At 40.2% G+C, this 27,184-nt stretch overlaps 1 protein-coding gene, 1 long non-coding RNA gene and 1 pseudogene across 4 annotated transcripts in view; 1 reads left to right on the top strand and 2 right to left on the bottom strand.

Moving 5' to 3' along the window:
• Positions 1–27,184, top strand: part of LOC115933981 (uncharacterized) — a 139,839-nt gene that overhangs the window by 21,891 nt on the left and 90,764 nt on the right. The gene's annotated exons all lie outside the window — the stretch shown is intronic.
• Positions 12,116–13,011, bottom strand: LOC101137318 (vesicle transport through interaction with t-SNAREs homolog 1B-like; annotated as a pseudogene).
• LOC101137681 (cell cycle control protein 50C) overlaps positions 26,050–27,184 on the bottom strand; it is a 28,087-nt gene continuing 26,952 nt past the window's right edge. The window contains 1 exon segment of the mRNA XM_004035975.5: positions 26,050–26,462. Within this exon segment, the coding sequence (XP_004036023.5) occupies positions 26,272–26,462 (191 nt within the window). The 3' untranslated portion in view covers positions 26,050–26,271.

Here is a 27,184-nt window from a genome sequence, read left to right as displayed (position 1 = left end):
GAGTTCCACTCTTGTTGCCCAGGCCAGAGTGCAATGGTGCAATCTCAGCTCACCACAATCCTCTGCCTCCTGGTTTCAAGTGATTCTCCTGCCTCAGCCTCCTGAGTAGCTGGGATCACAGGCATGTGCCATCACACCAGGCTAATTTTTTTTTTTTTTTTTTTTTTTTTTTTTTTTAGTAGAGATGGGGTTTCTCCATGTTGGTCAGACTGGTCTTGAACTCCCGACCTTAGGTGATCTGCCTGCCTCGGCCTCCCAAAGTGCTGGGATTGCAGGCTTGCGCCACTGTGCCTGGCCGCAAATAAACTTATTAGAACTTTTTTTAACTCCCCGAGCTGCAGCATTCAATGCAGATATATACAATAGGATATAAAAGGGAGTTTATTAAGTAGTAGTAACTCTCATGATCACAAGGTCCCACCATAGGCCGTCTGCAAGCTGAGGAGGAAGGAAGCCAGTCCAAATCCCAAATCTAAAGAACTTGGAGTCCAGTGTTCAAAGGCAGGAAGCATCCAGCAGGAGAGAAAGATGTAGGCTGTGAGGCTAAGCCAGTCTGGCCTTTTCATGGTTTTCTGACTGCTTTTTATTTGTTGGCAGCGGATTAGATGGTGCTGACCCAGATTAAGGGTAGGTCTGCCTTCCCCAGCCCACTGACTCAAATGTTAATCTCCGTTAGTAACACCCTCACAGACACACCCAGGATCAATACTTTGCATCCTTCAATCCAGTCAAGTTGACACTCAGTATTAACCATCACACAGTTGTTTAAATGTTTTAGAAATTTTTTTCTTTTTTCTTTTTTTTTTTTTTTTGAGACAGAGTCTTACTCTGCCACCCAGGCTGGATTGCAGTGGTGCGATCATAGCTTACTGTAGGCTACAACTCCCAGGCCCAAGGGATCCTCCTTCCTTAGCCTCCCTAGTAGGTGGGACTACTGATGTGTGCCACCATGCCTGGCTAATTTTTTATTTTTTAATTTTATTTTTTCAGCTTTTTCTTTACAGGGGATAAGACCCTGAATCAGGGCAATCTTAGAAGATTTGAGGCTCAGAATCTGCTTCTGAAGCCAGGAGTTAGAATCCCTGAGTTCATCATTTTCTTTCATCACGAAAGTCTCACTATGTTGACCAGGCTGGTCTGGGACTCCTGATCTCAATCAATCCTTCCTCCTTGGCTTCCCAAGTGCTGGGATTACAGGCATGAGTTACTGCATCTGGCCCCAAACATCTTGAGATGATTTTGCTTATTACTGGCTTTTCAGTAACTAAAGAGATATTTTAAAGAATAGAATGTTCAGGGCACGGTGGCTCACACCTGTAATCCCAGCACTTTAAGAGGTCAAGGCAGGAGGATCTCTTGAAGCCAGAAGTTGAAGACCAGCCTGGCAACAAAGCAAGACCCTGTCTCTACAATAAATAAATAAATAAATAAATACATTAAAATAAATAAATTAAAAATAAAAATGAGCCAGGCATTATAGCACATAACTAAAGTCCAAGCTACTTGGGAGGCTGAGGTGGGAGGCTTATCTGAGCCCAGGAGGTGATGTGTATGAGATGTTAGTGTAATTAGTAATTTATTATTCTAAAGCACTGCTTGCTGCAAAGGGGAAGAAACGTACAATTAATACAAAGCGCAACATTTCTTGATCTCAAGTGGATAAAGATCTGTTTTAGAGCTGGGCAACAATGTGAAAAATAAGTACTCTGAAAAAGTCATTTGTCTTTACCTCATTGTTTTCTTGTATAAAATGGAGATATCATAATAGCTTTCTTGACAACCTCCTAGGGTTTGTGTAGCAACTGAGACTAAAACAAGATATCTTTGGCCTATACTTTAGAGAAAAGTATATACATCAGAAGTGACCAGCTTGATGAATTTTCAAAAATTGAACATGCCCATGTAATGAATGCACAGGACAAGAAAGAGAATGTTACCATACCCCAGACATCTCCCTCATACCCCTTCAAATCACTAATCCCCTGCCAAAAGCATATTCTCTATCCCAGTCTCTGATACTATAGATTTTGCTGGTGTTTGAACTTTATATAATGGATGCACACAGTATGTACTCTTTTATGCCTGACTTCTTTTGCTCAACATTATGTTTGTGAGATTAATCCGTATTGTTCTGTGCAGTTATAGATTGTTCCTTTTCCTTGCTGTACAGTATTCAATTTTATGACAATACAATAATTGATTTTTCAGCTTCTCTGTTGATAGGCATTTGAATAGTTTCCTCTTCTGGCTTTATGAATCGGAAAATAAATATATGCCTTTTTATTGGATATATACCTATAAGTGGGATTGCATAATCATGGCTTGTACATATATTTGGCTTTAGTAGATATCACCAAACAATTATTCAAAATAGTTGGTCCAGTTAATACACCCACAAGTAATGTATGAGATATCTGGTTGCTATGTACTTTGTCAACACTTGGTATTTTCTCTGTTGAGATTTAATATACATAAAATAATTTGGTAAACCATAAATCTTCAAATGCACAGTATTTTCCAATTTTATTTTACTAATGTATTTGTCTTTTTCAAAGTAACTTAAGATGACTAGAAGGTAACACTGTGAATCTCACTTCACTACTTGCAGCTTTCCTTCAGATTGCTGTTACCCTCTGGGGTGGCCTTAATTAAACTATGCCTTTGTTAGTCTAAGTAAAAGTAAGCCTAATAAACAGGTCAAATTAAAATTTTCTAATGTTACTTAAATGTTTTGCAGAAATATTAATTATGCCCTTTAGTTCTGTAGACAACAGAAACAAAATTCTAATTCATAGAATCTGGAGAAGCTATAACACAGGCCAGGAAAATTTAGCAAGCAGCACGTATACTCATTTGAAATGCAAATCTCATTTCCTATGCTTGTAGTTACCTAAACACTTAGAACAGAATTCATCTGATTTCTTTTTATGTCTACTGCCTAACTTCTCTACACCTGACTTTATGGAATCTTTTAAGTAGTTCTACCCTAGATGGTTTGTTTGTTTGTTTGTTTGTTTTGGTGGGGAGGGGTGCAAATAAGATAAATGTTGGATAGAAGACAGGAAGGGAAAACTCTATACTAAAAATGGCTATGGTTGTTAGCGGACCAAGCACAGTTCTGGATCTGTTCTGCTATCAGACAAAAATGATGAAATGCTGGGAACTCTAATGACCAGTTGTCATCTTCCTCCTCACTCTCTGCAGCTGCTGACCCTAATCTTCCTTACTGCCTCAGTCTCCCCTTCAACTTGCTTTAAGTTGATGGGATTTTGCTCTGTTGCTCTCATTTATAGAACCCCACTTCCATCAGAGAGTGTGACTCTGAGGTCCTGTTTTAATTAATTAATTAATTAACAAAACATATTCACAAAATACCTTTTATGTGCCCAAGAAAGAGAACTCAGAGGTAAATAAGAGCCAGTCTGCCTTTAAATAGTTCACAGGCTAGTGAAAGAGACAGTACATATCTGGCTATAAGTACTAAAATAGCAATAATAAAGCATTGTATAAACATAAAAGGACTTCGTTATACAAGTGGATATAGCACAATGAGGAGAAAAATATTTCATTCTCCCTCCCTCTGCAGTTTCATTTTATTTTGTTACTTCAGTCTCAGGTTACAATTATAGTTATTTAAGTGGAAAGAAAACCATAATCTGCAAAAGATATGAATGTATTATCTATGATGGAAAATGCTTGTCTTTTATATTCTTGTTTCTTTGCTTTGGGTGTTTGTTTTAGTTTTCAGAAAAAAAAATTTTTGGCCTGTTTTCACAGTTCTTTCTGAAAATCACTGATGATTCCTATACTCAAAGCTCATGAGCTATCTTCTACTTGGGTTCACTTCTTTTCTGTTTGTTTGTTTGAGACAGGGTGTCACTGTGTCACCCAGACTGCAATGCAGTGGTGTGATCGACCATAGCTCACCGCGGCTTTGGACTCCTGGGCTCAAGCAATCCTCCCACCTCAGGCTCCCAAAGTGCTGGGATTATAAGGGTGAGCCACCACACCTGGCCTTGGTCGTTTCTGATACATTATTTCCATCAGGCTCAACTTTTGCCTTTTCAGGGTGTCTCCTTCAGTTTTTTCCCCTTGTTTCCTTTTTATCTTCCCTCTCTTTTTTTTTTTTTTTTTTGGCATTCCTTACTTTTTTGGTTTTGTTTATTTTGTTTTGCTTCTGCAGAGCAGCCATCCTAAGAATCAGTTGAAATATTTCTTGTCACTTTTTCTCTGTCTTCAATCTAGATGACTTCTAACACCTTGCACTTATTTTCTGAAAGACTTTCTTTCATGTCTTTATTTTCCAACTTAGTCAATGTTGTTTGATCCTCTGTATTGCTTAATTGCTGTTTCAAATGAACCTAGCTGTCACATGGTGTGGAGAGTGAATAGCTCACCTCTAGTTCTTGTCCTTCTCCACTCAGGCTCAGAAGCTTCTCCAAGCCAGTTGTTCAACAGCCTGTGGTGTGTCCATCCTACCCTTTCCGTCTTCAGCCCTTCTATTCATAGTCTTATTACATATATTTGAGAAGAATTTAACGGACATTTTCTCTTTATTCCTCCATATGTGCAAAAATAAAAGACTAACAGTTGAGCAGATTGGTAGAGTGTATACTAATGGGTGCATAGGAATCACTGGGGCATTCTAAAGGCAGATTTCCAGGCCTTGTTCTTAGAGACTTTGATTTGGTAGCTTTGGCCCAGGGCCTAAGAATCTGCATTTAACAAGCAACTCAGTTGCTTCTGATAGACGTAGTTCTAGGACCTAATTTTGAGAAACTTCATTGTGCTGTAAACCCTTTAATGTATTCCCATTTGATAGCCATACAGGTAATGTACAGCTTTGAAAGGAGGCAAATCTGTCCCTGGCCCCTTTCTTCATGCAGACAGGCATTACCAGCAGCTTTTTTTTCTTTTTAAATTAATATACTTTATTTTTTAGAGAAGTTTTAGATTTATAGAAAAATTGAATGGAAAATCCAGGGGGTTCCTAGACTGCTTAAAGAGTCCCCTATGCTGTACCTATTCATCTTTCTTCCCTCCCCCAAAGCCCTGGCAATCACTAATCTTTTTACTGTCTCCATAGTTTTGTCTTTTCCAGAATGTCACATAGTTGGAGTTATACAGGATGCAGCCTATTCAGATTGGCTTCTTTCATTTAGCAATATGCATTTAAGCTTATTTTGTGTCTTTTCATGGCTTGATAGGGTGTTTCTTTTTATTACTGAATTGGAAAAAATGGAATGAATAATATTCCTTTGTATGAATGTGCCACAGTTTATCAGTTCACCTATTGAAGGACATCTTGGTGTTTCCAAGTTTTGGCAATTATAACTAAAGCAGCTATACACATTCATGTGTAGGTTTTTGTGTGGACATAAGTTTTCAACTCATTTAGGCAACCAAGGAGCACAATTGCTGGGTAGTATGGTAAGATTAGCTTTGTAGGAAACTGCCAAACTGTCTTCCAAAGGGGTTGTAACATTTTGCATTCTGACCAACAATGAATGAGAGTTCCTGTTGCTCTGCATGCTCTCCAGCATCTGGTCGCATAGTGTTTTTGTTTAGCCATTCTAAGAGTTATGTAGTCACATCTCATTGTTATTTTTATTTAAAATTCCCTAATGACATATGATGTTGAGCATCCTTTTTTTTCTTTTTTTTTTTTTTTGAGATGGCATTTCACCATGTTGCCCAGGCTGGTCTCAAACTCCTGAGCTAAAATAATCCTCCCGCTTCAGCCACATGAGCCACTATGTCTGGACAGCAGTTTTAAATTTTAATGAAGTCCAACTATCAATTTTTTTTCATGGATCATGATCTGATGTTGTGTCTAAAAACTTATCACCACTAAACCCAAGATCACTTAGATTTTTTCCTCTGTTATGTGAGTTTTATAGTTTTCCATTTTACATTTAGGTCTACGATCCATTTTGAGTTACTTTTTGTGAAGCTGTTCTTTTCAAAGGGAAATACTGAATGACTCTAGCATTGCCGGCACCCTCTTCTCCTCCAACTTTTCCCTCCTACTTTTTTTAATAGAAAATTTAAAACACATACAAAAATGGGGGGGAAAACAGTGTAATGAACCTCCAGGTAACAATAGTCCACCTTCAAAAAGTCCCAACATTTTACCAATTTTATTTCATCAATTACCCTATCAGCATTTCTTTATTTCTTTGTTTTTGCTAGAATTTTTATTTATTTATTTTTTTGAGACGGAGTCTTGCTCTGTTGCCCAGGCTGAAGTGCAGTGGCCCAATCTCGGCCCACTGCAACCTCTGCTTCCTGGGTTTAAGTGATTCTCCTGCCTCAGCCTCTCAATCAGCTGGGATTACAGGTGCCTGCCGCCACGTCTGGCTAATTTTTGTACTTTTAGCAGAGATGGGGTTTCACTATGTTGGTCAGGCTGGTCTCAAACTCCTGACCTCAAGTAATCCACCCTCCTCAGCCTCCCAAAGTGGTGGGATAACAGGCATGAGCCACGGTGCCCGGCCTGCTGGAATTTTGTAAAGCAAATTCTAAACATCATCACTTCACCCATATATATTTCAGTACAAGCACACCTTGGAAATAGTACAAATTTGGTTCCAGATCACTGCAATAAAGCAAATATTACAATAAAATGAGTCACACACCTTTTTTGGTTTCCCATTGCATATAAAAGTTATTTTTGTGCTATACTGTAATCTATTAAGTATGCAATAGCACAATGTCTAAAAAATGTATATACCTTAACCAAAAAATACTTGATTGCAAAAAAATGCTAACAATCATCTCAACCTTCAGCAAGTCATACTCTTTTTGCTGGTGGAGGGTCTTGCCTCCATGTCGGTGGCTGAAGACTGATCAGGGTGGTGGTTGCTGAAGGTTGGGGTTGCTGTCATATTTTTTTTTTTTTTGAGACAGAGTCCCACTGTGTTGCCTAGTCTCGAGTGCAGTGGCATGATCTCTGCTCACTGCAACCTCTGCCTCCCAGGTTCAAGCGATTCTTCTGCCTCAGCCTCCCGAGTAGCTGGGACTACAGGCACGTGCCACCACGCCCGACTAGTTTTTGTATTTTTACTAGAGACGGGGTTTCACCATATTGGCCAGGCTGGTCTTGAACTCCTGACCTCGTGATCTGCCCGCCTTGACCTCCCAAAGGCTGGGATTACAGGCGTGAGCCACCGTGCCCAGCAGCTGTCACAATTTTTGAAAAGAAGATGACAAAGAAGTTTGCTGCATCAATGAACTCTTCCTTTCATGAAAGATTTCCCTGAAACATGTGATGCTGTTTGACACCATTTTACTCACAGTATAACTTCTTTCAAAATTAGAGTCAATCCTCTCAAATCCTGCTATTATTTTATCAACTAAGTGTAGGTAATATTTTAGCTCCTCTGTTGTCATTTCAACAATGTTAATAGCACCTTCACCAGGAGTAGATTCCATCTCAAGAAACACTGTCTTTGTTCATCTATAGGAAGCAATTCATCATCCATTCAAGTTTTATCATGAGACTGCAGCAATTCAGTTCCATCTTCAGATTCCACTTCTAATTATAGTTCTCTTGCTATTTCTACCACACCTTCAGTTACTTCCTCCACTGAAGTCATCTGCGAAAGCTGGAATCAACTTCTTCCAAATTCCCGTTAAGGTTGATATTTTAATCTTCTCGCATGAATCATACATGTTCTTAATGGCATCTAGAATGGTGAATTCTTTCCAGAAGGCTTTCGATTTACTTTACCCATATCCATCAGAGGAATCGCTATCTATGGTAGCTATAGCCTTACAAAATGTATTTCTTTCTTTCTTTTTTTTTTTTTTTTTGAGACAGGGTCTAACTCCCATCACTTAGGCTGGAATGCAGTGGCACCGTCATTGCTCACTGCAGCCTCGACCTCTGGGGTTCAGGTGATCCTCCCACCTCAGCCTCTGAATAGCTGGGACTACAGGTGCATGCAACCACACCAAGCTAGTTTTTGTATTTTTAGTAGAGAGAGGGGTTCACCACGTTGCCCAGGCTGGTCTTGAACTCCTGAGCTCAAACAATCTGCTCATATCAACATCCCAAAGTGCTAGGATTACAGGCATGAGCTACTGTGCTTGGTCACAAAATATATTTCCTAAATAATAAGACTTGAGAGCCAAAATTACTCCTTGATCCATGAACTGCAGAATGGAGTTTGTGTTAGCAGGCGTGAAAACAACATTAATCTCTGTACATGTCCATCAGAGCTCTTGGGTGGTCAGCAGCATTGGTCAATGAGCAATAACATTTTGAAAGTGATTTGTTTTTCTGAGTAGGTCTCAACAGTGGGCTTTAAAGATTCAGTAAACCATGCTGTAAACAGAGGTGCTGTCATGCAGGCCTTTCGTTTCATCTATACAGCACAAGCAGAATAGATTTGGGATAATTCTTAAAGGCACTAAGATTTTCAGAATAATAAGTGAATATTGGCTTCAACTTAAGCAGGTGGATCACCTGAGGTCAGGAGTTCAAGACCAGCCTGGCCAATATGGCAAAACCCCATCTCTACTAAAAATACAAAAATTAGTTGGGTGTGGTGGCAGGCACCTATAATCCCAGCTACTCAGGAGGCTGAGGGAGGAGAATCACTTGAACCTAGGAGGCAGAGGTTGCAGTGAGCCAAGATCATGCCACTGCACTCCAGCCTGGGCAAACGAGTGAGACTCCATCTCAAAAAAAAAAAAAGTCATCAGCTGCATTAGCCCTTAAGAAGAGAACCAGCTAGTCCTTTGACACTTTGAAACTAGGTATTGATTTCTCCTCTCTACCTATGAAAGTCCTAGACAGTGTCTTCTTTCAATAGAAGGCTGTTTTATCTATGCTGAAAATTTGTTGTTTAGTGTAGCCACTCATCTATTATCTCAGCTAGATCTTCTGGATAACTTGCTGCAGCTTCTACATCAGCACTTCCTGCTTCAACTTGCACTTTTATGTTCTGGAGATGGCCCCTTCCTCTTTCTTTCTTCCTTTCTTCCTTTCTTCTTTCCTTTCCTTCCTTTCCTCTCTTTCCTCTCTTTCTCTCTTCCTCTCTTCCTCCCTCCCTCCCTCCCTCCATTCCTTCCTTCCTTCCTTCGTTTCCTCTCTCTCTTTCTTTCTTTCCTTCTTTTTTTGACAAGTGTCGGGCTCTGTCACCCAGGCTGGAGTGCAGTGGCACAATCTTGGCTCACTGCAACCTCCACCTCCCGGGCTCAAGCCATCCTCCCACCTCAGCCTCTTGAGTGATTGGAACTACAGGCATGTGCCAGTACATCCAGCTAATTTTTTATTTTTTTGTAAAGAAGTCTTGCCATGTTTCCCAGACTGGTCTCAAACTCCTGAGCTTAAGCAATCTGCCTGCCTTAGCCTCCCAAAGTGCTGGGATTACAGGCATGAGCCACCATGCCTGGTGGCTTCTTTCCTTAAACCTCATGAACCAATCTCTGCTAGCTTCCAGCTTTTCTTCTGCAGCTTCCTCACCTCTCTCAGCCTTCACAGAATTGAAGAGAGTTGGGACCTTGCACTGGATTAGGTTTTGGCTTAAGGGAATGTTGTGGCTGGTTTGATCTTCTATTGAGACCACTAAAACTTTCTCCCTATCAGCAGTAAGACTGTTACATTTTCTTATCATTCATGTGTTCACCAGAGTAGCACTTTTAATTTCCTTCAATAACTTTTCCTTTGCATTCACAACTTGGCTAACTGGCACAAGAGGCCTAGCTTTCAGTGTATCTCTGCTTTCAATATGCCTTCCTCACTAAGCTTAATCATTTCTAGCTTTTGATTTAAAGTGAGAATCATATAACTCTCCCTTTTACTTGAACACTTAGAAGCCACTGTAGAGTTATTAATTGGCCTAACTTCATTGTTGTTATGTCTCAGGGAATAGGGAGGCCTGAGAAGAGGGAGAGAGATGGGGGAATGGCCAACTGGTGGAGCAGATGGAACATACACAACATTTATTCATTAAGTTAACTGTCACATGGGCATGGTTTGCATTGCCCCAAAGCAACTACAATAGTCACATCAAAAATCACTGATTACAGATCATCATAACAGATACAATAATAATGAAAAAGCTTGAAATATTGTGAGAATTACCAAAAGGTGACACAGAGACGTGAAGTGAGCACATGCTGTTGGAAAAATGACACTGATAGACTTGCTCCATGCAGAGTTGCCACAAAACTTCAATTTATAAAAAGCACAATATCTGCTAATGTCAATAAAGTGGAATGCATTGAAACTAGTTATCCCTGTATTTATTGCTAATTAAAAAATATAAAAATACAACTATAACCACAATATGATTATCATACCAAATTAACAATAATTGCTAATAGCATCTAACTCCTAGTCTATTTAAATATCTCTCTTGGTCTGATGTCTCATAATCCTTTCTAAACACACAATACTATTGGCTTCAGGCTGCCCCCAGTAGACATCTTTTCCCTTACATTCTCTTTATTCCTATACTTCATCAGGACTGAGGGACCAGGATTTTTCAAACAATATACCAGCTTCTCTAGAGGCTTTGACTTGGGCTTCTGACAGAGAAATCTTTATTAAATCCTTGAGAGTGATATTATTCAAGAGACATACAAGGGAGATGAGTGATGAGAAGAGGAGGTACTATTAGGAAAGTGGCCCCAGGACATCAGATTTATCACAGAATCCTTTCCATGAGTCAGTTAATCTTTTCCATTTTAGTTTCAGGGAGGATATTTAACCCCATGGAATTAGGAGTTCTTTCCTACTTTTGCCAAACTGCTAAAGCCAATGAATATTCAAGTGAAACCTTATCCAAATTTGGGGCTCTGCTGACCACTGAGGACCCTTTGTCTGAGTTATTGCTCCTGAAATCTTCACACAGCTGTCTCTGGAGAGAGAAATATAGGGGCCAAGTTTCTTGGATGAGCTGCAGTCAGTTTTCCAAGGATATGGTTGATCCCAGAAAATACACAGCTAATTTATAAGACACTAGGAAGAAGGCAGCTGCCTTGAGGATAGCATATTGAGGATTCCAGAGGTCAAAAACTGACCTTAGTCAATATGGGAAACTCTCACTAGTATGAGCCAAAGAAGCCTGCATGAAGCTATAGGCCATCTAAAAATCCCTGACGATGCAAAAGAGGTCAAAAATGAACATCTTGAAATACAGACTGTTTCTGTATTGGCTGAGAGACTGATGGTATCTCATCTGGCCAGAAGGAAGTCAGGGAGTCAGGAACTCCTTCCTTCTAGTGGTCCTGATCCTAGGATTTAACCATTATTTGCAGTTTAACAAATATATATATATTCTTCTTATGGAATAAGAAGATTGTTTCCACGGTCTTTGAGTCCATAGAAGCCAATAAACCACGTTAAACACAGCCTCAGATTATCTGTCTTCCTTCTTCTTAATGCCTCTGCAAGATCATGCATTATCTCATAGGATTGGTATGTGACAGATTCTATTTTGAGTCTTCCGATGATTCCTTCATTTAGTCTTTCTGAGAACCAGAGTTCAGAAGAATCTGTGCAACTGGGAGTTGCCCCCAGTTCACTAGATCTTGCAGTCCTAATTTCAAAGAGGTCAGTGTCTTTTAAAGGGCCATGTGGAGGCTCCCATGTATTTAGGAGAATGAATTCCTTGTGCTAAGAAGTTATCTACAGAGCATCCTTGACAGAGTTCTGTTCGGTGATGTAGTGACATAAGATGTCTCTGACTGAAGAACTTTTTGAGTGCTTAAATAATGGGACTATTTTAGCGAACCCAATAAACCCAAGTTAATAAAACTCTCCATTGATAGGGAGACGATTCATTCCCAATGAAACTAGCAAGACTTTTTAGAAGATGCTGCAGCTTTCAGCTGCCGCAATCATCATGCCATCTTCTTTACTGATACTTGGCTTGTTCACATGGTTAGCTCACATGTAATTACCCACTCAAAAAGGGCTTTTCATATCTGCCATTCCAAACTCCAGGCATGGCACATTGATCTTGAGTGTCTGTGGGGGGTTAAAGTAGTAAATGGTTAAGCTCTACACTTAAAAATGGTTAAAGTGGTAAGTACATACATTTACCACTTTAACCGTTTTTTTTTCTTTTTAAAGAGTCATAAACAGCATTTATTACCTTGGTATATCATACTGGTCTTGTTGCCGTTCCTTCGCATTTAAGTGGCTTTCCATCTTTCCTCCCTCCTCCCACAGTCTGGCTACACAGTGCATCCCTGAACTGTTAGCCCACAGCAGCAATATGCTTATTCCATCCACATCCCTAACATCATGCGTTCACAAAGTCAAAGTTCTGGTCCACAAACCCTTCCCTATAGGACGTTCAATGTTTGCGAAAGAATTTGTAGTAAACCAGGCCTCCCAGGATGGCAAGCTCCAGTAAGATGATGATGGAAAGCAGCAGCTTGTTGGTTGTCACTTTTCTGGACATTGAACGGAGAATCTTTCGACTGTTGCTCAAGTTTTCACTTGTGTTTACCAGTCTACTCTTGGTGCGTTCTAACTGGTCTCGTTGTTCTCCCAGCTCTTCTATGATTTCTGAGCCAATCTGGTCAGTCTCCGTGGCAGTCTGATGAGAACGTTCAATACTTTGGGTGGCCTGTTTCAGGCTTTCAGTGCCTTGCGGAAGCGTTGCCCTTTGAGACTGTAAGCCGATTCATATGCTCAGTCTCTACAGCATATATGCCATATTTCATGTCTCCTAGGCCTCCAGGTGTGGCTGTCAAACGTGTGCTTCTCACCTCCCGATGGAGTTTGGCAAGGTCCTTTTGGTAGTTTCGAAGCTTAGACATCATGGGGTTACAGAAAGACAGGGGTGCATAACGTAGCTCCTCCTCCATCTCTGCCAAAGTTTCATTTGCTTCCTGTTGCTTTTCATCAAAATCCCTGATTAACTTCTTCTCTTCGGTCCCCGCCGCCCCCAGCAGCCGCTCGGGCACCCCTTGTAGGTCTTCATGGAGGCCGCGGAAGATCTCGTACAGCTTCTCGAAATGCTCTAAGGAGGCGGTGAAGGTGGCCATGGCACAGGCCGCGCTCTAGCAGTGGCCACCGAGATCCGGGGCGCTGGGCCCTCTCCTAGCCCGGGGGTCAGCCGCCAAGCCCCGTGACCATCATGGCGACCGCCGTGCCACCGCAGCCCAGGACCGCTTTAACCATTTTTAAGCGTAGAGTTCAGTGGCATTAAGTATATTCACATGGTTGTACAACCATCACCATCGTCCACCTTCAAACTCTTTTCGGCTTGCAAAACTGAAACTTTACATCCATTAAACAACTCCTCATTCTCCCCTTCCTCTGCCCCTGGTAATCATCTCTGTTCCACTTTCTTTCGCCATGAATTTTAGGGTACCTCATATAAATGGCATTGTATAGCATTTCTTTTTATGTGACTGGCTTATTTCACTTAGCATAATTTTTTTTTTTTTTTTCGAGACAGAGTCTCGCTCTGTTGCCCAGGCTGGAGTGCAGTGGCGTCGTATCTGCTGACTGCAAGCTCCGCCTCCCGGGTTCACGCCCTTCTCTTGCCTCAGCCTCACAAGTAGCTGGGACTACAGGCGCCCGCCACCGCGCCCGGCTAATTTTTTGTATTTTTTTTTTTTTAGTAGAGACGGGGTTTCACCGTGTTAGCCAGGATGGTCTCGATCTCCTGACCTCGTGATCCACCCACCTCGGCCTCCCAAAGTGCTGGGATTATAGGCGTGAGCCACCGCGCCCGGCCAGCATAATGTTTTTAAGGTTCATCCATGTTGTTGTAGCATGTGTCAGAATTTCCTTCCTTTTTAAGGCTGAATTATAGACCTTTGTATGTATATGCCCCATTTTGTTGATCCAGTCATCTCTCAGTGGATACTTGGGTTGTGTCTACCTTGTAGCTATTGTAAATAATGCTGCTGTGAACATGAGCAGGTATATACCTAGGGGTGAAATTGTTGAATAATATGGTAGTTCCATTTTCAAGTTTTGGAGGAACTGCTATACTGTTCTCCCTAGTGGCTGCACCATTTTACATTCCTACCAGCAATGCACAAGGGCTGCAATTACTCCACATCTTTGCCAAAAGTTGTTATTATTATTTTTTTAAATAACAGTCATCCTAATTGGTGTGAAATTGTATCTAATTGTGGTTTTGATTTGCATTTCTCTAATCATTAGATGTTGACCATCTTTTCATGTGTTTATTGGCCATTTGTACGTCTTTGGAGATTTTTTTCAAGTCCTTTTGCTCATTTTCAACTGGGTGTTTTGGTTTTTGTTGTTGAGTTGTAGGAATTTTAAAAAATATATTCTGGATATTAATCTTTTATCAGATACATGATTTGTGCATATTTTCTCCCATTCTGTGAGTTGCGTTTTTATTCAGTTGATAGTGCCTTTTTTCTCCTTCACCATTGGTCATATTTCAGAGGCAGAGGATTTATTTGAGTAGAAGTAGTCATGAAATAGACATGAACTTTACCATTAATAGGCAGCTGGATTTTTTTTAATTGTTGCTATTTTGCTATTTTATTTTCAAGGTCTCTTTCAGTCATGCAAGAGTCAGTTGAAGTATTATTGCTATAGTGACTGCTTTTATGATGAAGAATTACCGATTTACCTTGGAAAAAGCCTATGAAAATCTGTAAAATATCTGGCCAGAGGCTGAGTTGTTTTAGTAATAATTCTTCTTTTGTGATGTGATTTTATTTAAAGAAAACTGAACTTCATATTTGTTTGTCATTATAGGATTAAATGTGGGCTTGACTAGCAACTGAAATTGTATGAGGTAATGGGATATGAAATGGATATCTCTAGTGCAATTTATAAGCAATATGGTTTACAAAAGGTCATGGAAAAGTATCCAGGTAAGTAATAATTGCTGGTATGTATTGAGCCCTTTCTAGATGTCATTTACTCTGACACTAAGTGCTGTGGGTGCATTTCTCACCTTTCTAGCAATTCTGTGAGACAGATATCATAGCTCCCCTTCATCCGTTGTTTTCAATTTCCATGGTTCCTGTTACCTGAGGTCAGCTGTGGTCTGAAAATATTAATAAAAAATTCCAGAAATAATTCATAAGTTTTAAATGCAGGCCATTTTAAGTAGCGTGATGAAATCTTGGGCCATCCTGCTCCATCCCGCTGGGGATGTGAACAATCCCTTTGTCCAGCATCTCCGCGCTGACCATGCTACCCGCCCATTAGTGACAGTGACTTGGAGCCCTCTAGGTTATCAGATTGACTGTCGCAGTATCAACAGTGCTTGTGTTCAAGTAACCCTTATTTTACTTAATAATCACCTCAAAGTCCAAGAGTAGTGAGGCTGGCAATTTGGATATGGCAAAGGGAAGCCGTAAAGTATTTGCTTTAAATGAAAAGCTGAACGTTCTCAACTAAATAAGGAAACAAACAAACAAAAAAATAGTATGCTGAGGTTGCTAAGATCCACAGTAAGAATTTTATCCATTTTTGTCATGAAAAAAGAAAGAAATATGTGCTAGTTTTGCTGTTGCACCTCAGACTGCAAAAGTTATGGCCACAGTATGTGATAAGTGCTTACCTAAGATGGAAAAGGCATTAAATTTGTGGGTGGAAGACATGAACTGAAACGTGTTCCAAATGACAGCAATTGGGTCTGGTACTGTCTGTGGTCTCAGGCATCCAGTGGGGGTTTTGGAACATGTGCCATGCAGATAAGGAGGACTATTGTACTGTGCTGTTACCTTTTAAAACTGTGGTTTAATGAGAAATAACTTCTTCAAGGTCACATAGTTTGTATAATTCTTTTATTTTCCTTTCTTTTCTTTTCCCTTTTCTTTTCTCTTTTCCTCTTTTCTTCTTTCTTTCTTTTTTTTTTTTTTTTTTGAGACCTCCACCTCCTGGATTTAAGCAATTCCCCTGCCTCAGCCTCCTGAGTAGCTGGGATTACTGGTGTGTGCCATCACTTCCAGCTAACTTTTTGTATTTTTAGTAGAGATGGGATTTCGCTATGTTGCCCAGGCTGGTCTTGAACTCTTGGCCTCAAGTGATCCGCCCGCCTTGGCCTCCCAAAGTGCTGGGATTACAGGTGTAAGCTACCACATCTGGCTGGGAATATTTTTCAAACTTTAAATTGCCGAGGTTTAGCACTTGCCTCAATTTGACATTAACTGAATTTTGTCTGAAAATGCAGAGAGTTGATTTTGACAAATGGATACATTTGAATTATGTCGTATAGAATTGCAGAATTTACCTCAAGAACTCTTTGCTGTTGACCCAATCACCATTTCACAAGTATTGAAGGACGAGGGTCTCTACAAGTGCAGGAAGTACATATAAAATATTTTGTATCCTCTGGATATTTTATCTTGTCTCAGTAGATGAAAAGTACTTAAAATTACAGTTTCTTTTATTTCTCTGGGAAGAACTTGTTTGACTGAATAATATAAAAATTTTGAATTCAAATCTGCTTTCAAGAAGAATGTAAATTCTTAAAAGCAAAAATCAGATTGTAGGGATTATTGAAAATTTAAGTAGCATAATCAATGTAATATTATTTTGTCCTCTAAGAAATACTGCACATTTTATCTATTCATTGTTTTGGAAATCATTAATGGTTTTGTTTGTTTGAGAGTTGCAGGTGATCATTATTTTGAAATTCTAGCATTTTGGGTTATAATGCAGGAAGCGCTTTTATAGCTGTTGCCCACAAGAAAATGACACCATCTTTCAGGCTAACCACAGGGAGTCAGGCTCAGTGTATATCTTGTTTCACTGAACCTGTACAGTGGATGGAATCTACTTTTGTTGGAAGTGATGATAGAATCTTTTGATGCACAGGATTTTTAAATTATAATGATATCCAGTTTGTCTATTTTTTCTTTTGTTGCTTCTGCCTTTAGTGTTATATCCAAGAAATCATTGCCAAATCCAATGTAGTGAAGCTTTTACCAGAGTTTTCTAAGAGTTTCATCCTTTCACATCTGACATTTAGGTACATTGTGAGATAATTTTTGTATTTGGTATAAGGTAAGGATCCAACTTCTTTTTCTTTTTCTTTTTCTTTTTTTTTTTTTGCATCTGGAGATCCAGTTTTCACGATGTCATTTGTTGAAAGTATGTTCTTTCACCACTGAATGGTTTTGACCCTTGTCACAAATTATTTGATCATATATTCCACAGTTTATTTATGGGTTCTCTATTCTAGTCAATTGGTCTATATGACTGTCTTTATGCCAGTACCACACTGTTTTAATTACTATAGCTTTGTAGTAAGTTTTGAAATCAGGAATGTGAGATTTCCAATTTTGTTCTTCTTTTTTTAGATTATTTTTGTTATGTGGGATAGATAACGAATTTTGGGATAGATTTTTCCATTTCTACATAAATTTTTTAAAAAGCCATTGAGATGCTAATAGGCATTGCATTGAATCTGTAGATTGCTTTGGGTAGTATTAACATCTTAAAAATATTAAGCCTTTCAATCCATAACATGGAATTTCTTTCCATTTATTGGTGTCTTCTTTAATTTCTTTCGGCAACATTTTATAGTTTTCAATGTAAAAATCTTTCCCCTTTTTGATCAACTTTATTCCAAATTAGTATTTATATATATTTATGTGTGTATATTAGATATGTATCTATATTATATATATGTGTGTGTGAGTATATATATTTTTTTTTGTTGGGGGGAGGGGTTAGGATCTCACTCTATTGCCCAGGCTGGAGTGCAGTGGCAGAATCATGGCTCACTGTGGATTCAACCTCCTGGGCTCAAGTGATCCTCCCACCTCAGCCTCCTGAGTGAGTAGGTGGGACCACAGGAGTGTACCACCATCACCATGCTCAGCTAATTTTTTTTTTTTTTTTTAGACAGAGTCTCACTCTGTTGCCCAGGCTGGAGTGCAGTGGCATGATCTCAGCTCACTGCAACCTCCACCTCCCAGGCTCAAGCAATTCTTGTTCCTCAGCCCCCCATGTACCTGGGACTACAGGCATGCACCACCAAGCCTGGCTAATTTTTGTATTTTTAGTAGAGATGGGGTTTCACCATGTTGGCCAGGCTGGTCTCAAACTCCTGACCTCAAGGGATCCACTCACCTCAGCCTCCCAAAGTGCTGAGATTACAAGTGTAAGCCACTGCACTTAGCCCCCAAGCTAATTTTTAAAAATTTTTGTAGACACAGGGTCTCTCTATGTTGCCCAAGCTGGTCTTGAACTCCCAGGCTTCAACTCCCAAAGGGCTGGAATTATAGGTGTGAGCCACCACACCTGGGACCCCAATTGTTTTTTATGCTATTGTAAGTTGAACTGTTGTCTGAATATTCTTTCTGGATTGTTTATCCTTAGTGTAGAGAAACACAACTGATTTCTGTGTATTGATTTTGTATTTTGAAACTTTGCTGAATTTATTAGTTTAAACGGTTTTTTTCAGTGAGCTCTTTAGGCTTTTCTACATATAAGATCTTGTCACCTGTGAACGGAGATCGTTTTACCCCTTTTCCAATTCAGATGTTTTTATTTCTTTTTCTTGCCTAATTGCTCTGGCTAGGACTTCTAGTACTATGTTGATTAGAAGTGGTGAAAGTGGATATCCTTTTCTTGTGCCTGATCTTAGAGGAAACACTTTCAGTCTTTCACTGTTGAGTATGATGTTAGCTGTGGGTTTTTAATATATGGTCTTTATTGTGTGGAGATAGTTTTCCTCTTTTTCTAATTTGTTGTGTTGTTGTTGTTTTTAATCATGAAAGAGGTTCAATTTTGTCAAATGCTTTTTCTGCATCAGTTGAGATGATCACAAACCTGAGCTTTTATAACTAGGAAATGGCTTTAATTCCCAGCCCAAAAAGTAATTGGAAGAGGCCCCAGCAATTTAAAAGTTATAGTTTTGTTTCATGAAACCCTATTCTCTTCCATGCCTCTTGGTGAATCCAAACACTTGTCAATTGCAGCAATCAAACCTAGATATTTTCCTTCCCTGACCTGTCTACTGTATTCTTAAGCCTAGCAGTAACTAACTATAGTATTCCCTTCTTTCTTGCTAACAATTGAAGGAAAAAAATAAATCAATTTGGACTAATTAACAAATGGCTAGGAGTCAGGTTTTATGGAATGAATTTACTTTTATTTTAAAAAATCTTACAGTAAAATTGACTTCTTTTTGGTATACAGTTCAAGGAATAAACATGCGTAGATTCACGTAACTGCTGCCGCAATCAGGATACGGAACAGTTGTATCACTCCCAAAAAACTCCTGCATGTCATCTCTCTTTATTGTCACATCCTCCTCCTTCCTTGAACCTCTGGCAACCACTAATCTTCTTCTTTCGTCTTTTTGAAAATGTCATATAGTGTGTAATATGTTATGTCTGTGACTAAAAGCTTAAATGTGACTGATGATTTTGCTAAGAACCATTTTGAGCAACATCCTTCTTGTTCTGCAGAATTGTCCCAAACTCTGAACCTGATATCATCATCATCATGGTAGGAGGTCATAATCAAAGGTTCATAGGTTAGATTGGCCTCACAATACTAGTGTCTAAACTTCTATCTTTCTCTAACTTCTCGATGGAGAAGGGTGTTGGCCAAATTCTAAGGCCAGTGGTTGATGATTGGGATTAAGCTTTTAGCACCTATGCCACAAGAAATAATAGGAAATGAGGTTACCATCTGTGGTACATAGTCATTTCATGACCGTCATATGTTATCTATACATGAAGGACAGTGAGGAGGAAATGTAGTAAGCTAAAAACTAAAGGACTGTACAGATATTATTTCAGAGAGATTATAAAGCAACTATCTTTTGCTTCTACTGTAGTGGTCAATGAATTAATTTTCTTGGTTCATTGGATGAAACAAATTTAGTAAAGTGGAAATAGTCATATTATGTCTATTAGAATGCTTTTGACTGCAAGCAGGTAGAATATCTGGCTAAAAGTGACTGAAATAATGAGCTTTATTATCTCACACAAAAAAGACATCCAGAAGTAGGTGGTTCTAGGGCTGAATCAGTGGTCTCAATAATGTCATGAAGAATGAATGAAGCTTTTTTCATCCTCCATTCCACTGTCCTCACATGAAACCTTTTGGTCTCTTACTTGCAAGATGGCTGCTGCAGCTCCAAGTACTGGGTCCTCAGACAATTGCATTGCTATGTAGGAAGCCGGGAGCAGCTCAGGTGACAAGAGAGCTCTTCTCATGTGTGCTTGTTTTTTTTTTTTTTTCTCGTCTTGAAGGAAAACTGTTTTCCAAATCCCCCCAACAGACTTAGTGTTATGTCCCATAGTCAGAACTGGGTCCCTTGGTCATTTGTTAACATGAAGGCAAAGTGAGTCTCTAGCATTTAACTGTTATCATGTGACATGGGCTGGGACAGGAGGGATGGAAGGTGAGGAAAGTGACTCCTGGAGAGGCAACAGATTTGCCTCACTCCGTTGTGAGGATTAAATGCAGTAATGTGGGTAAAGCACCTCTAATTGGGCTGGCACATAAGGGGCTCAATCCTCATTAATTCTTTTTATTTCATGTCTCCTTTCTCCCCTTCAATTTTCTTTCCTCATTTTTCACCTTTAGGAGAAATACAGAAATTCAAAAGTTTTGCTGACCTTCCCTAGATAAAGGCCCTGCTTGTCTCTCCCACCCTCCTCCTACTTCTTGGAGTTCTGCAGCTCGAGTTTCCACAAACCAATTGGAATCTCCTGGACCTCTCAAAAGTCCCTCACCTTAGACTGAGGAATACATTGTTATGGCTGGTCCATAGATGTCAATTACAGACATAAAACTGAGAAATCCTTATAAAGAAAAAAGAAGAAAACCCATCAGAGTATGTTGTCATTACGATGTTAGCCTCCACTAGAAAATCATCTATTTCAGTGGAGTGAAGCTCTTTTCATACAAAAAAGGAGCAAAAGGCACCCCCATCTGTGCCTGTCTGTACTGACTGCTGGCTCTGAGCACCATAAGATGTTTCTTGCCATTAGAGCAATGATTTCAATTTTTCCATTCCAACTGTGGTGAAAATGAATAAGAAAACTGAGTCCTGCCTCTGGAAGCAGGATACAGGTTCCACACTAATCAAAAAAGGAAGATTCATTATTAGACAATATTTCACTCCCCAGACTTTGAAAGTTCCTACATTTGTCAGAGTAGCTCTGAATCACTTCACAGCCACCACAGGATTAGAATGGGGGTATTGTACAAGCCTGACCCTTTGCAGTTAAGTTTTTTTCCCCTTCTAAATGAGCTGCTCTTGCTACTCTCTGAGTCACTGCAATCCAAATCTCATAATTTCATCTCCTTCTCTTCTAATCATTTTACCAGATAGCCATTTAAAGGGGGGGCAGGCATGCAGATTTTATTAAAGGGGCCATAGCACTCCCTAAAATGCATTTAACTAAGAAGTGCCAATGAAATATCGACACTGTCACCAGGTAAAGGAGAATGAAGTTTTTAGGAACCAGCTTAGTAGTGATAAATACTTCAAAGGGCCACATTTCTATTTGCCAAACCAAAGCAGATTTAGCAATGGAATCATGACACAGTCCTAATGAGGGTGACCCTGGGCTGAGTGCCTGAGTGACTCCCGGGCTCTAAGAAACCCCCTTCTCAGACATGGGCTTCCCTTTCTCTCACTCAGTGGAAAGGCCAGCAGAAATCTGCTGTGCAGTCCTATCACTTACGAACATCCAGAGACAACAATGTTGACAACCACAGGCTGTGGCACTGTGCAATTCTGTTGGACACATTGCAAAGGAAAACCACCAGCAGCTGCCCGAAGCTGGTTTTCTCTTATTAAAATTTGGTTAATAAAGCCTGTACCATGAAGGAAACCAGATGAAAAACCAGCCTTCATCAAGGAGGGCTTATTGCAGGCTGGGAAAGATATTGTTTTGTCCAAGTCAGTAGGTTTCTATCAACTTGAACACCTCTGCATGGACTTAAGTGCTCTGGGATAATACAGAGGGAGTTGGAAGCCTGCTGCTGCCTTGTGAGAGCATTCCCTTTTCTGTCTTTGGGAGCAGGAGCAGACTGACATACAGGAAACTGAGAGAAACCTGCGTAAGGAGGGTATGGAATCATGCGCAACTGTGTGGGCTGAGTGCAAGTGGATTAAAAAGGACACAAAGGTTGGTGTGAGATGATGAGTGCCTTCCAAACAGGGGCCCAGGTGGCTCATTTTGGTATCCTCAATATTGTGAGCTTGTCGCACAAGGTAGGGATTTAATAAGTAAATTTCAAGTAAAGGTCAAGTCTACACTTTCACCTGTAATTTCAACCTGCCCCATTTTATACCTTACTGCATTTGCCCTTGCACTTAAAATATACACCAAAATAAAAGCACCTCAAAACCCCATTGAGTTTCTAACCAGTTACACGCTGACACACACACACTTACACATTCAGAATCTCTCACTGATTCTCGTTGTTCTCTCTCAATCTCACACTCACTTTATATCTTCTCCATCTCCAGCATCGTTGCCAGGAGTTGGAGAAAGAGTAGAATAGCACTTACTTTTTTGATTTTTCCAAATTTTCACCAACCAGTTCACAAAAGCACAAGGATGAAGAATTAGAAAAGTGGAGGAAGGACCTGGTGCAGTGGCTCACACCTGTAATTCTAACACTTGGGGAAGTTGAGGCAGAAGGATCACTTGAGCCCAGGAGTTCGAGACCAGCCTAAGCAACATAGAGACACCCCATCTCTACTAAAAAAAAAAAAAAAATTTCGCTGGGTATGGTGGTGGATGCCTGTAGTCCCAGCTACTCAGGAGGCTGAGGTGGGAGGATTGTTTGAGCCTGGGAGGTCAAAGCTGCAGTGAGCTATGATCGCACCACTGCACTCCAACCTGGGTGACACAGTGAGACTCTGTCTCAAAAAAAAAAATGTGGAGGAAGGAGACGAGCAAGATGATGGGAGAGGGGAAGAGAAGAGAAAGAATAGGCGAGAAAGAAAACCAGAGAAGTTAAGCTTCCCATTGTGGTAGGGAGTGAATTGTGAATGACAATGCTTTTCCTCTATCAAGGTTAAGGAGGATGGCTCCCAGATTGTACAGCAGAGTGAGAGTCCTGCAAAGATAAACTGCTTTGGATGCACTGACTTGTAGAGAAGGAGAAAAAAGGAGTGGAACAATCTCCATTCTGTCATAAATTCTGGCCATGCATTTTTCTTGAAGAGTTTAGCTTCTCATGGATATGACATGTTTTTGTATAGGTCCTATTCATTAAGCTGACTCTAGCATAAAGTTAAATGACAAATGCTTTGTTGGGAAAATGTTGGACCACTTCATGGATGCAGCTGCCTTCTTGGCAGCTGTGATGGTTAATGGTTAATTTTATATGCCAACTTGGCTGGGCCATGGGGCGTCCCGATACTTGGTCAAACATTATTCTGGTTGTTTCTGTGAGGGTATTTTTGGATAAGATTTGCACTTAAATCAGTGGACTTCGGGTACAGTAGATGGCCCTCCATAATGTGGGTGGGCCTCATCCAATCCGCTGAAAGCCTAAATAGAACAAAAGGCTGACCTCAGAGCAAGAGGGAACTCCCCAGCATACTGCCTGTAGACTTCATCTACATCGGCAATTCCTGCTTGTCCAGGAGACTGCCTTGGATTTGAACTGCACCTCTTTCCTGAGAGGCCTCTCCCGTCAGATTTTGGACTTGCCAGCCTCCACAATATCTTAAAATCTATCTATCTATCTATCTATCTATCTATCTATCTATCTAACCATCTATCATCTTTCTATCTATCCTGTCCATACACCTGTACACACTTTAGTGATTCTGCTTCTCTGTAGAACTCTGACTAATCCAGCATCCCCTAAGCTGACAAGCAAGGCTGAAATGTAACAAATGTGCTCCTGCCTTTCCTAACCAGCGCCGTAACTGAGGAGTGTGGACTAAGAGGCCATGAGCCCAGGATCGTAAGTCAGTGGGCCTAGGTTATGTGTGAGCCTTGTCCCTTCCTAGTGCTCTGCTCTGGATAGATTACCTAAGCTCCAGAAACAATTACTCAGATGACTAAAGCATTGCCAACCTCTGACGTGTTCATTTTCTATTGCCATTGTAACAAATTATCATACACAGTATGCTTGAAACAAGGTAAATTTATTCTCTTACATTTCTGCAGATCAGATCAAAGTGTCAGCAGGGCGTCTGAAGGCTTCGGGGAAGAATCTGTTTCTTGCTTTTTTCGGCTTCTGGAGGCCACTTACATTCTTTGGATCATGGCCACTTCCTCGCATCACTCCAACCTCCTGCTTCTGTTGTTGCATCTCCTACTACTCCTTTTATCACCTGCCTCCCTCTTATAAGGTGATTGCAGTGGGCCCACCCAAATCACCCAGGATCATCTCCTTCTATCAGTGTCCTTAATCATATCTGCAGAGTCTCTCTGGACACTTAATACATTTACACATTCCGGGAATTAGGACGTGGACATCATTGGTGGTGGGCAGGGGGTATTATTCTACCCACCACACCTGGTCGGAGGTAATTGGTTACAAATGGAAGGTGAGATAGGGGAAGGATTCTAAGATTTCAGAGTTGGTACTTAAAATTATTTTATTTTTTAGAAAAGTACTCAATTATGTGACAAACATAGAAAGTTGCAACAAAGAAATGCTTTCTTGGCTCCTAAATAAATGAACATGTGTTGGCACTATATTTTTATTTAACAATGACAATTCTGCTCCTAGAATAATCAGAGTAAAGCTTCCCCCACCTCTAAAAAATTAACATAAAAATGTCTTAAAAAATATAATATTGTGGCCAGCTAGGTATACAAATCTGTGGGGCTTCATGTCCTGACAGATTCACTAAGCATTCCATCCAGTCTCCTGTGAGGGACCTTTGGCAGGAATTAAAGCCTTTCAAGAGAGACCCTGAGAACCTTCCTCAAAACATTAATTCAAGTATCATAAATCTACAACATCATTTGTATTCTAGAACATGTCATCCCAATATAAGTTCTAGCATTGTTGTGCCTTCAACATGCTGAGTACAGTTTTTGAGAATCAGTCACTTTCAATGCTTCCCTCTTGGCCAAATGGATAACTTTAGGGAAGTTTCTAGCCTTTCTTTCTGGTGCATGGCTGTATTTTGAGTGCTCAGGATATTGCCATAACCTTTGGTCTGTTCTTAGCAGAAAAAACTCTAACTCTAACTCTAACTCTATAGAAAAGGGAGAACATTAAAAAAAATCAATTTTCAAAAATCATCCTGATGCTGAATTTAGTTCAACAATTGTTGGGGTGGTTATAATAATTTCAGGCCAGGTACAGTGGCTCACACCTGTAATTCCAGCACTTTGGAAGGCGGGTGGATCACTTGAGGTGAGTTTGAGACCAGCCTGGCCAACATGGTGAAACCCCAACTCTACTAAAATTATAAAGGCTGGGCGCGGTGGTTCAAGCCTGTAATCCCAGCACTTTGGGAGGGTGAGGCGGGTGGATTACCTGAGGTCAGGTGTTCGAGACCAGCCTGGCCAACATGGTGAAACCCCATCTTTACTAAAAAGACAAAAATTAGCCGGGCATGGTTGCATGCGCCTGTAATCCCAGTTACTCGGGAGGCTGAGGCAGGAGAACTGCTTGAACCTGGGAGGCAGAGGTTACAGTGAGCTGAGATTGCGCCACTGCACTCCAGCCTGGGTGACAGAGTAAGACTCCATCTCAAACAAACAAACAAATAAATAAATAAATAAAATAGCAAAAATTAGCAGGGTATGGGGGCACATGCCTATAATCCCAGCTAATTGAGAGGTTGAGGCAGGAGGATCACTTGAGCCAGGAGGATTGCTTGAGCCCAGGAGGCAGAAGTTGCAGTGAGCCAAGATTGTGCCACTGCACTCCAGCCTGGGTGACAGGGTTAGACTCCATCTCAAAAAAAAAAAAAAAAAAAAAGCAAATTTCAAATAGCCAGTGAAGACTCATGGTTTGAGCCTGATCCGATGGTTAGGACTCACCTAATCGTGGGTACCCCAGGTTGCTTGCTCTTTTCTGGTGATGGCACTCTCTTACAGAGTTCATCTGCCTTCAGGCTCAAGGACTTCAAATAAATACTGGAAAACTGGTCTAGAGCTCAAGAGTGATTTATTCTCCCCATACCAAGGACATTTTACTACATATAATTATGCCTCCCCTCTTCTTCCTTCTTCTTTTTAACTCTAAAATTCTCTTCATTGTCTATTTGAAATTGATTTTAGTTCAGTCAACCTAGTTCCCCTTGTTGAAACATCCCAGTCATCTCCAGCCCTTCAGAGATCTTTGGTTCTGTTACTTCACTGTCCAGTTTTGTTTCCTCCTTTTCTTTTTAAAGCTTGACTTTATTGATGGAAGAAGGACATTTTCTTGTTTTTCAGCATGATGTGAATTGCCATCATGGCAAAGGAGGCCAACCATGTCATAGCTCCTGTCACTGTGTAGGCAAGACCTAAGAAAAGGCTATTACCCCCACACCATGTCAGGGTGGAGAGAACAACTGATTTTTCTCCGTGGAACCTGGTTACTGGGAAGTCTAAGAAGACCTGTTAAGAATCTGTCTCAACACTTCACACTTCTAGTATTGCATATACTGAATATATTAGGTTGACACATATAAAATTGCTCTTTTTTATAGGTAAAAAAATGGTTAAATATCTAATCCCATATGGTGCAACTTAATCTTTACCAAGCACTACTCTGTATCTTGCTGGAATGAAAATAAAAACAAGCCTTCCCTCTACATAGTTGTAAGCTACGAAAGAGATTCTGACACAGATCTGAATGACTTATAGACAACTGATAATGAACAAATATATTTAATTTCCTTTGGCAAACCCAAGGAAATTACAATAATACAAACCTAAATTTTTATATATGAATTAGGAGACCCAGGGCAGGCTATAGTCCTTTAGTAGGCTAAGGTTTGAATTCCTACCTCAGGGAAAATTCTTTAAGGGGAGTGAAGAACAAGCAAACAAAAAGATCACAAAACATTTTTGGTAGTCGAACTAAAGGTGGTACATTCATTTGGGTTTTGGAAAGGCCAGTATCCCCATGCTGGGGAGAAAGTGTTTGAAGTGGGTTTGCTATCGTTAGCATTTTAATGATGTCATTTTGATTATACATGTGGCCTGAGGTTTTTAAACATCTGGTGCCTTTTGTAAACCAAACTAATAAACAAAGAAAGGCTTCTCATAGCAACGGCACAGGACGGAGGCATTTCCCAGCAAAGCTATTAAAGGGCCTCAAATCACT

This window comes from Gorilla gorilla, chromosome 2, assembly GCF_029281585.2.
Source record: "Gorilla gorilla gorilla isolate KB3781 chromosome 2, NHGRI_mGorGor1-v2.1_pri, whole genome shotgun sequence".
Lineage (NCBI taxonomy): Eukaryota > Metazoa > Chordata > Mammalia > Primates > Hominidae > Gorilla > Gorilla gorilla.
The sequence above is the reverse complement of the archived record's forward strand: the minus strand, read 5'-3'. Positions and strand labels throughout refer to the sequence as shown.